This window comes from Apus apus, chromosome 18 (assembly GCF_020740795.1).
Source record: "Apus apus isolate bApuApu2 chromosome 18, bApuApu2.pri.cur, whole genome shotgun sequence".
Taxonomy (NCBI): Eukaryota; Metazoa; Chordata; class Aves; order Apodiformes; family Apodidae; genus Apus; species Apus apus.
This window is the reverse complement of record NC_067299.1, coordinates 11857104-11867504: the sequence shown is the minus strand read 5'-3', so window position 1 is coordinate 11867504 and position 10401 is coordinate 11857104. Positions and strand designations below refer to the sequence as shown.

Genomic DNA, 10401 nt, shown 5'->3' with positions numbered 1-10401 from the left:
CAGGCCAGGTGTCTCGTAGAGCAGCCCATGATCAAAAAAACCAAAGCCCTGCCTTTGGCACCAGTCTCGTAGCCATTCATTGATCAGTAAACTCTTCCTGTTTATCTCTCCACCCATTCTTACAGGAGGTATGGAGGCAAACACGACTTGTGCTCCAGACGCCTGTGGACCATCTCAGATGGGGACAAAGAGGGTCCCTGAGGGAAAAGGGGACATGGGGCAGCTCTCAGTGGCCTGCAGCTTGGTCTGTGTGCCCTTGTCTCTCAGGTGATGGCTGGGGGGCACAGCAGAGGCCCTCATGCCGGTGTCTGCCTGGGCTGGGGAGGCTGCAGAGGCCAGGGGACAGACATGGCCTGGGGGCTGTGCAGACCAGGAGCAGGCATGGCTGGGCTGCTGCACAGTCACACAGTGGTGGGATTTCAGTACAGGGTGCTGCACACCCCTGGGGGGGGACTTTGAGTGGGTGACAGCGTGGGGCTGCCAGGGCCGTGCCAGGGCCACCTCCCTGCCTGGTGAGGGGTAGAGCTCCTGGCCGGTGGCTTGTTTTGGGATGAGTTGCTGGTCACAGGGGTGACTGAGCTGCCATTGCTTCAGCACTGTGGTTGGCCCATGACCAGCTCTTGGCTGGTGCTGACCCTGCCCAATGCTGAGGGACCTTTGCAGGGTCTCCAGCAAGTGGCTCAATGGCACTGGGTGCACCAGGCACATCCCGCTCCACAGCTGCATCCAGCTGTGCAAGGGGATGCAGGGGTGTCAGGGGTCCTACAGGGATAGAGGTTCCCGCTGCTGGACTGACAGTCTCCCAGAGTCCTGCTCTCTCATGGCGGCAGGGAGCTGGGGACCACTCTGTGTCCCAGTCGTGATGGCCACAACAATTCCCTGCCGCCCTGGTGTTCCTGGGGAGTACTGGTGTCCTGCTCCTGGAGCAAAGAACCATCGCAGGGCGATGTCACCAAGGGCACCATGATGGTACCATGATGCTGGCAGGGTGTTTGCTCATATCTGTTCACCAGGGTGACATGGGACAGGCAGTCAGATGAAGGAGCCTGCCTGAAGGGGGACTGAGCCACTATCACCTCCCCAACACCTCCAGGCCCTGTGCGCTGAGGCCAAGCATCCTCAGAGCACTAAACCATGAGGTTTTTCTGATGTGGCAGAGTCCCAGCCTGGATCCCAGGACCCCATCAGGCTGGGCTGTTCCCTTGCCTCCTCACCAAGCTGCAGCCCCCGCTGGGCAGATCCTCAGGGACATCCCCCAGTCCCTTCCCTGTCACCCCATAAGCTCCTTGGGGTCCAGGTTTTCTCTAGCCAAAGCTTGAACCCCTCTGATGAAAGAGATCTCCCACCCTGGGGACCTTAATTTGGTTTAGGAAGGTGATAAGGATTGAAGGACTGCAAGGAATGGCCATGGGCCACCTCACTGTCCCCTGGGGCTTGTATTACATTGAAGGCAAAGCTGCTGCATGATGCCCATGGTCATGCAGCTCTGACCTGCCTGTCACCACCCTGGGCTCTGCCATTGCATGGGATGACATGATAAGGGTCCTGGGGGCCCAGCCCAGCAGCACAGGCAGGGAAAGCATCAGTCCCAGGGCTGGGGGGCACTCACGGTTAGGTGGTAACAGCATGAAGGGGGACAACAGTGCTGCCACCACAGAGATCCCACCAGCCAGGGAGACACCACCAAGTGCGGTGCAGCTGCACCACCCTGAGTGGAGTGTCCAACCCTCTCCTGCCTCAGTCTCCCCAAGAGCTCCCAGCCACCCCAGGGGAGGCGAGCGATTCCCAAGCAGGCTGGGCAGCGAGCAGGGAAGGATTTATTGACTCACGGCTCGGGGTACATCACAGTTTGAGTTCCCTTCCTGCCTCCGGACAGGACGTCACCTTGGACTTCCCGGGCAAAAAGTGCGTGGAAAGGCTTCACAGTTTCATCCCTTTGGGAAAGCAGAACCAAGGCAGTGAAAAATGGCAAACGCTACATCATATGAAAAAATAATACAAACTCTTCTCTTTAAATATCTTACAGAAAAATGAACCTGAATAAAGAGCATGAAAAGCACCGTGTGGCACAACACCCCTGCAACCACCCCCAGGGTGATGGGACGGAGATGAGCTGCATCCCTGCATCCCTCCAGGTCACTTGGCACCATCCCCAGGGATGCGCAGTCACGGATTAGCACAGTCAGCAGGGACATGGAGGGCAACAAGGACCTCTGTGTGTCTGTCCCCACACCACAGGGATGTCTGCCCCCTGGAGAGGAACCCTTCACTTAGTGGGCATGCTGGCAGCCTCCCAAGCCCAGGGTGCCAGCAAGAGCAGCATGAGGGACTGGCTGAGGGTGAGGACATTGCTACAGGGGCTGTCTGGGAACCCACGCTCCCCCAGGGGCCAGGAGCCTTGTCCTCCCCCACCAGAGGAACATGGGGATCCCTCCTGTGTTGCAGTGCAAGTTCATGGAGCCAAGGCACCACCACGAGGCTGCGGCTCTGTCCGGGGAAGTCCCCGGGGCTGGGGGGGTTGCAGCAGCCAGGCAACCCGAGCGTGCAAAGGCAAAGCAAACCAGCAGGAGGGGATGAGGACATGGGGATGGTCCCCACGGTGTGGCCAGGCAGGCTTGTCCTGGGGTTAACAGCCACGGTGTCTTGGGGATGCACAGCGGCTGTGCAGCCCTGGGGAGAACCAGCTCCCATGAGGATGTGGGCACGATTGGGAGTGGGGGGCATGGGCAGCCCGTGCAGAGGGGGACGGGGCACGGGGACTCATCCGCGGAGCCCCAGGGATCCAGCCCCGGGGGTGGTGGCAGCCAGAGAAGATCCTGGCAGCAGGCGCAGGTCCTTCTCCTGCAGCTTCAGAGGTGGTGTGGGTGGGGAGACTCTATCGGGGGGGTGCAGGCAGCACTCCCTCGCCCTGCCTGTGCACCTCCTTGAAGGCCCGGTCCAGCTGCTCCAGCTGGGAGCTCAGGGGCAGGTGGATCTCCAGGTGCATGTGAAGGGCCTCCAGCCACTGCTCCAGCTTGCTGAAGGATGGCCTGAGCGAGAAAGGGGACACATGGCAGCTTTGCTGGCCCTGTGTCCCCCCGCCACCAGCCCCAGTGGTTCTCTGGGGCAGGGTCCCACTCACCGCTTCTCAGGGTCCAGGTCACAGCAGCAGACGGCGATGGGGAAGAAGCTGGGGGGGCAGGAGGGGGGGCAGTAGCGGTCCAGGAAGCCCTTGACATTGAGGCCAAAGTCGGTGGTGCGGGGCAGGTAGTCAGGGTCAGCGCTCACCCGGCCAATGATCTGGGGGACATGGGGAGGGAGGAGTGGGCTCAGCACCACAGGGACTCCCCAGCCTCAAGGAGAGACCCCAACCCCAAGGGAAGACCCCAGCGGTACTTGCCTCACACAGGACAATGCCAAAGGAGAAGATGTCTACCTTCTCATCATAGCTCCTCCCTGTGAGGAGAAATGGGTTAGGACATGTAGCATTCCACACCAAGTGTCCCCTGCTCGGGGACACAGCTCTGGCTGGCCATGTCCCCCACACTTCCTGGGCCACAGTCAGGCGTACCATTGATCATCTCAGGGGCCATCCAGTATGGGTTCCCCACAACCGTGTATCGTTTCTTGCGGTCTGGTTTCTTCAGGTTCTTGAGATGTTCAGGCTGGCTCTTCTCATCCACCATCAGCCGTGCCAGCCCAAAATCAGCCACCACCACACTCTTGTTCTGGGTGGATGGAGAGGAGTAAGGCACAGGGGGAGCCATGGAGGGGGCTGAGACTCCCCACCCAGGCCAGGGAAGGACACCACTGAGGTAGGACTCACCTCCCGCACGAGGCAGTTGTGAGAGTTGAGGTCACGGTGGATGATGTTCATGGAATGGAGGTAGGCCTGGAAGAAGGATTCGCTGAGAGTGGGGGGCACCCCCCCATCATGGTTCCCCACCCACCAGCACCCATCCTGCCCATCTGTTCCCTGGTGATGCCCACCATGCCAGCAGCGATGTCCTTGGCGAAGCTGACCCGCTGGTTCCAGGGGTAGTGGCTGTCCTGGGGGCAGGAGGGAGAATTTGCCAGAGAAGAGGAGAGAGGAGAGGGATGGTGTAGGTCTGACCTGTCCTTCCAGTGCTCACCATGGTCTTGATGAGGCCCCTCAAGGTGCCCCCCTTGATGTACTCTGTGATGAAGTTGAGCCTCTTCTCCTTGTACAGCACCCCAATGAACTTCAGCACGTTGGGGTGCTCCAGGCAGCGCATCACTTTCACCTGCAAGACCCCCCCATGCCTGTGACACCCCAAGGAACTTGGCACCCACTGCCCAGACCCCCTGCTCAGATGTTCTCAATTAGACAGGCAGGGCTGCATGAACCCTCTGGCCACCCCCACTCCAGGTGCTGTGCCCAGTGTCCCATGTCAGGGTAAGGGACAGGATTAGGATAGTCCTATCCCTTGTGGGTCCCCCTGCAAACCAGGGGATTTAAAGGGAATGCTCACCTCTTTAAGGAAGGTCCTCTGCGTCTCTTCATCAAAACGAATCAGTTCCTTCATGACCATCACCTCGCCTGTCTCCCGATGAGTCACCTGGCAGGGAGCACAGGGGCTGAGCCACCTCTGGGGACACCTCAGGTGAGACAATACCCTTGGCTCCATCCCAGAAAGCTGAGCCCCTTTCGCTCATGACACTTGTGGCCAACCAGCCCCACCTTGATGGCCTGGCCAAAGCAGCCCTTGCCCAGCACCTCGCCATGGATCAGATCGGAGGGGCGGAAGATGCGGTGGGTGCGGGAAACGACGCGCAGTGACTCAGAGCGCCCGATGTCCTTACGCTGGGATGCAGGTGAGCCCACTGAGCCAGAGCCTGGAGACTTGTCCGTGCTGCAGCTCCTCCTGCAGGACAGATGGACAGAGAGTCAGTCCTCTGGAGGGACCCCAAAGGGAGAGGTGGGTGAGCTGGTGGCCTTACATGAAGGTCCGCTGGCGCATGGCACCGGGGTTCCCGCAGGGCGGGGCAGGAGGGGAGTGCAGGGGGCTGCATGGGGCAGGCAGGGGGCTGCAGGCAGGGGCCGGCTCGTGGGGGTCGTGCTCAATGGTCAGCTGGAGCAGGCGGCTGGTCTCCTGGATCAGCAGGTCAATCTGGAAGCAGAGGAGGGCAGAGGGGGTCAGGGGGGTGTGGTGCGGGTTGGGGGACACCCTGGGGGGAGCGTACCTCATCCAGGGGGACGTGGCCAATGGGGGTGCCGTTGATCTCCAGGATGCGGTCACCCACGTGGATGGAGTTCTTCATGTCAGGGCTGATGCAGTCTGGATCCACTCTGTGGGACCAGAAGGCAGTGGGGGTCAGCCCCCCAACACCATCATGGGTGGGGACATTGCCCACAAACCACACCCAACCAGTGGGGACCAGCAAGTCACCTCTGCAAGATGGGGACATGCTGTCATGGTACCCTTAAGTCACCCCTGTGAGATGGGGATGCACAGGTGGGTTGCCCATGAGCCACCCCTGCTAGAAAGAGACCCACAGGCCTGCTGCCCACAAGCCACCTTTGCTTGATGGGGACATGTCACAGCACCCATGAGTCACCCCTCTGGGATGCAGACACACAGTCATAGTACCCACGAGTCACCCTTCCTGGGTGGTGACATTTTGGCACAGTCCCCATGAGCCATCCCAAGCGTATGGAGACATGCCAGCCCGGTGCCACAGCCCACACTGGCAGACAGGGCACTGCCAGCATGTCACCCCCAAGCCACCCTGATGGCCAGGGACATGCCAGGACGGTCCCCACAAACCACTGTAGCCACTGGGCACATGCCACCACAGTCCACTCTGGCCATCCCCAGCTGATGGGTACACATCAGCCCCATCCCTCCCCATCCAACACCAAAAAGCCCTTTTGGGGTGGATCCCAGCAGTAGAGGGGGCTGGGCTGCCCGCAGCCCCAGGGAAGGGACAAAGACGCACTCTCGGACGCGGACGGTGCAGGGGTGCTCAGTGCCACAGCCCTGGTCGATGGAGACAGAGAAGCCACGTTTGCCGTCGGAGCAGGCAGGGATGGAGACGAGTGTGACGGTGTGCGGGATGTGGGCAGCTGGTGAATCTGGCAGGATCTGCTCAATGACCGGTGTCACCACCATCTGGTAATAGCAGTGCCCACTGTGGGGCCGGGAGGAAGTGGATGGGTGCTGGGGGGCACAGGGGACATGTGTCCCCTTGCCAGCACCTACCCACCTAAGCTTGGACGTACCAGTAGAGCTTGGAGCGCTCCACCAGCGCATAGGTGTCCCCATCCCCAATAAATGTGCGGCAGTTGAGGCAGCTGAAGCACTCCGGGTGGTACTTCTGCTCCCCGGCCACCTACAGGCAGATGTCATCAGCCCCAAGGACCCAGGTATCCAGGGGACCCAGTATGGGACGTAGTAGGCTTGGATGGTGAAGGGAACACCCATGGGTGCACCAGGGCCAGAGGAAGGGGAGGCTGAACCATGGTGTGGGGGTGATGGTAATGCCACCAGATGGGCACAGCTCCACGGATATCTCCTCACCACCCTGAGCCTCTCTCCTGCACCCCCCAGCCCAAACATGGGGGCACGGTGTGGCCCAGGGTCCCCCTGAACTGCAGAGGACATCTCTGCCACCCCCAGAGCCCAACTAGTGCTGTGGGTATGCGGCCCCGCCCCACCTCGTCCCCTTTCCAGGGAACTCAGTGGTGGGCCAGGGCCCTGTGTCCCCCCCAGGCCACTCCAGTACTCACCATGACTAGGCCCTTGGTGATGTGCTCAGAGCAGCCATGGCAGAGCTCCCCAAAGCGCACCCAGTAATCCTTCTTGCAGTACAGGCGCCCATCCTTCTCGTAATACTGATGGGACAGGGAGGCCCCACACTCACAGCACCTGGGGGATGGGACCTCCCTCATCACCATGTCCCCAGTGTCATCATGTCCTCAGCGTCACCTCAGGAGGCAGCCAGTGCCTGTCTACTCCAGGGCTATCTGGTCAAGCTGCTTCCCGTTTCCTGCCCTGCTGCAAGGGCCACCGCACCCTTGTGTCACTGTCCTAAGGGTGGCAGCAGGTGGCTCCAGGGGTACCAGTGCAGGATGGTGGTGTGGGGACACTGGGGTGGACAGAACAGGGACATGGGGCAGGGCCAGGCATGGGGAGAGAGGTGCTACCCCTGCATGGCCGTCCCAGCCTGGCAGACACATATAGGGATGTGCCACCCTGGTCACAGAGGGATGTGCCACCCTTGGGAGCGCGATGCTCTGGGTGCTGCAGACGCGGTGCAGGGGGTGCGGGGCTATGCGGGCGGGCGCTGCGGGGGGCGCTGCAGGGGTGTGGGGGTGCTGTGGAGGTGCCGTGCGGCTCAGCAGCACCGCCGCACCCCCCTCCCCTGCAGCCCGCGCAGGGGGGCTGCCCCTCAGCCGCGACCGAACGGCGAGGAGTTTCCCCACCCCATGACGTCACGGCGCGAGGGCTCCACCGCCCCATTGCGCATCTCGAAACCTCCCCTGGGCCCTGGCACTGCGGGGGAGGGGCGGTGGACAATGCTGGGGGGCGGCCGCGCGGACCCGTCCCCTTAGCCCCCGCTACCCCACGGGCCCTACCGGGCGGCCACGTCCCGTCTCGTCCCTCTCCCTCCCCGCCCCGGGCCCCACGGGCCCTTCCACGGCCGCAAGGGAGGGGAAGGGGGGTGGGGGTGAAAGGCTTTCGCAGCAGCGCGGCGAGGGATGGCGGAAGGCGGTCTCTCGTGGTGGGGCTGGAAGGGAAGGAGAAACGGATCCAGCTGCAGCCCCCACAGTGGATTCGCTGGGGATGACGGCCCAGGGACCGGGGGCCGATCGTGGGGCAGGTGGGAGACAGGCTAAGCGAACCGGGTGGGGCGGTCTAGGCAGAGCATCGCAGGGATCCGGGCCGGGGGGTGAAGTCTGGCCCGACCACCTCCCACTCACTTGGCTCCAGCGCTCAGGACGCGGCTCTTCCCCAGCACCGCTGCCAGCATCCTCCAGGGGATGGGGGGCACTGCCCTGGTGCCCCCAGCCCCGCGGAGACCCACGCCAGATTCTGGCCACCCCTTATGTCCCTCAACCCAACACCTTCCTCCTCTCGGGGTTCGCAGCTCGAGCTGCCAGGAGGGCGAGAGTGAAAGAGGAAACGCAGGGAGGGGGCCGGGTGACATCAGAAGCGCGCACTCTGTCACCGGGCAGGAAAAGACAGCGGGGGATGGCCGTGGGGTGCAGGCAGCAGGGCCCTCTGCCAGGCCCGGGACCCTCCAGTGTGCCCTGCCTGCACTGCCCAGCGGTGCCAGGACACGCAGCCACACGGCTGGAGCGATGGCCTGGCCGTAGCAAGGGCTGCGCTGTCCCCGCGGTGCATCCCGGTGTCCCCGAGGCTGTCCCGGGCTCCTACCTGAAACAGTCGGCGTGCCAGTCTGCGCTCAGCGCCTGCAGGTACTGCCCGTCGAAGATGCCCTGCCCGCAGCTCGCACACACTGGCAGGTCGGTCCCTGGATGGAGGGGGGTGACACAAGAGGGACAGGGCTGTCACCCTGCCACCTGTCCCAATTCTCTCCGCAACAGCACCCCAGGATTAAGTCCCTCTGGAGCCCACCTATGGAACACTTAAAGGAGGCAAGGTCTTGGCACTGATATCCCTAGGGCTGGGGACAGGGCAGGGGCTCAGTGTGGTGGTACCAGCCTTGTGCCAGGCTACCCCCAGGGTACCCCAGGGGCACTGTGTGACCCTGGAGTGCCCATGTCAGTGGGGGGCGCTGGGTGGGTAGGGGGTCCACAGGTGGGGGGGCAGGGGGTAGTGCAGGGGGCCCAGAGGGTCCCATGGAGGTGCTGGAGGAGGTGCAGGGGTGATGGAGAGTCTGGGGGCACAGCAGGGTGCTGAGCAGCAGGACAGATGCTTGGGGGGCACAGAGATGCTGAGATGGATTACATGCCTGGGTACACAGGAGGGGTGGGATGGGGGCCACCCACTGGTGCTGGGGGGAATGATGGGGTGCAGGATGGTGATACAAGGATGCTGGATGGGGCAGAGGGTTCAAGGAGGGGATGCAGGGGGATGCAGGTGGCGTGGGGGGAGATGAAGTGGTGCAGGATGGAAGGTGAGTAAAAGAGATACACAGTGGGACAGAAAGTGCATGGAAGGACACAGGTACAGGATGGGTGCTGGGGAACAAAGATGGATGCTGGTGGACACAGAGGGGTGCTGGATGGGTGCGGGTGGCACAAAGGCATGCAAGGTGGGTGCTGGGGGATGCAGGGTGCACAGAGGGAAACAGTGGAGTGCAGGATGGGGGCACAGCAGAATGGAAAGGGAGCAGGGGCGTGTGAGGTGCAGCAGGGGGCGGGAAGGGATGAGGGGTCCAGGGGTGCAGAACAGGGATGTGGGTATGCATGGAAGGAGGCAGAAGGGATGGGGGGTGTGGGGATATTGGGGTGCAGGCAGGGTGTTTGGGCTGCAAGCAGGGCTGCAGCCTGGATAGGGATGTGGGGGTGCAGGGGTGATGCAGGCTAGAAGTGGAATGCAGGCAAGAATGCAGGAGGGGATGCAGGCTGGACAGTGGGTCTAGGGAGGGGGTGCAGGAGGATGCAGGTTGGATGGCAGTGCAGGGGGGATGTATGGGGGCTTGCAGGCTGAACAGGGAGTGCAGAGGGAGATTTGGGGGTGCAAAGGGGATGCAGGCTGGATAGGAGTGCACGCAGGGATTCGGGGATGCACACTGGGGACACGGGGGGGCTGCAGGCTAGAAGGGGGGTGCAATGGGGGCTGAAGAGGGCGATGGGGGCTTAACAGGAAATGCAAGGGGAGATGTGAGGGTGCAAGGGGGGTGAAGGCTAAAAGAAGGGTGCAGTGAGGAATATGAGGCGGATGCAAGGGGGATGAGGAGTGCAGAGGAGGATGTAGGGATGCAAGGGGAATGTTCAGGGGAAAATGTGGGGGTACTGTGGGGGTGCAGGGGGGTGCGAAAGGGATGCTTTCTGGCTGGGGGAGTGCGGGTGAGCCGCGGGGCCCCAGTGGCGGCGGAAGCGCTGAGTCAAGGGGGGGGACCCGGGGGGTCACGCACCTTCCTCCTCTCCCATAGGCTCGTCCCTCCAGGTGCAGCACAGCAGCATTAACCTCATGCAGCCGCGCTGCCCGGCGCCGCGCCAGGCCCCTTCCTCGCCCCGGCCCCGGCCCTGGCCCTGGCTCTCGACCCGGTACCGGCCCGGCCCTGCCCGGCTGTGCCGCTGCGGCTCCGGCGGGCGGGGACGCTCGGGCCCCGCACGGCGCCGGCGCGGCCGCGGGGACCGGGGGCGGGGGGGCGTGGCCAGGAGGCGGGGAATGAGGGCTGGGCCGGGGTGATGAGGAGTCAGGGGGGACGAGGGCTGTCACCGCGGGCAGGGGAATGGGTGCCCCCAGCAACCACCACAAGTTGTCA

The 10401-nt window shown here is 62.9% G+C and overlaps 1 protein-coding gene across 2 annotated transcripts; it reads right to left on the bottom strand.

Annotated features, from left to right (window-relative positions):
- Positions 1-1985: 1985 nt before the first annotated feature.
- Positions 1986-10214, bottom strand: LIMK1 (LIM domain kinase 1). 2 transcript variants are annotated; one of them, XM_051636036.1, is made up of 16 exons: positions 10048-10214; positions 8382-8478; positions 6731-6869; positions 6224-6333; positions 5941-6132; positions 5185-5290; positions 4942-5111; positions 4682-4865; positions 4473-4559; positions 4113-4244; positions 3970-4029; positions 3806-3871; positions 3551-3707; positions 3380-3435; positions 3122-3279; positions 1986-3029 (listed from the first exon to the last, which is right to left on the bottom strand). In XM_051636036.1, exons 1-16 carry the CDS (start codon positions 10103-10105, stop codon positions 2876-2878), a joined length of 1926 nt encoding a protein of 641 aa, XP_051491996.1. In that variant the 5' UTR covers positions 10106-10214; the 3' UTR covers positions 1986-2875. The 2 variants fall into 2 exon arrangements, with proteins under 2 accessions (XP_051491996.1, XP_051491997.1); XM_051636037.1 differs by lacking the exon at positions 10048-10214 and adding an exon at positions 7925-8097 and having other exon boundaries at positions 8382-8397.
- Between the last annotated feature and the right edge of the window lie 187 nt (positions 10215-10401).

Bases quoted from the DNA above. Each gene is read 5' to 3' on its own strand.
- LIMK1 (XM_051636036.1), bottom strand. From the start codon at position 10,105: ATGAGGTTAATGCTGCTGTGCTGCACCTGGAGGGACGAGCCTATGGGA. The intron at 6,334-6,730 runs GTGAGTACTGGA...ATCTGCCTGTAG, and splicing joins TCACCAAGGGCCTAGTCATG to GTGGCCGGGGAGCAGAAGTA. The intron at 5,291-5,940 runs GTGCGTCTTTGT...CTGGTCCCACAG, and splicing joins TGCACCGTCCGCGTCCGAGA to AGTGGATCCAGACTGCATCA.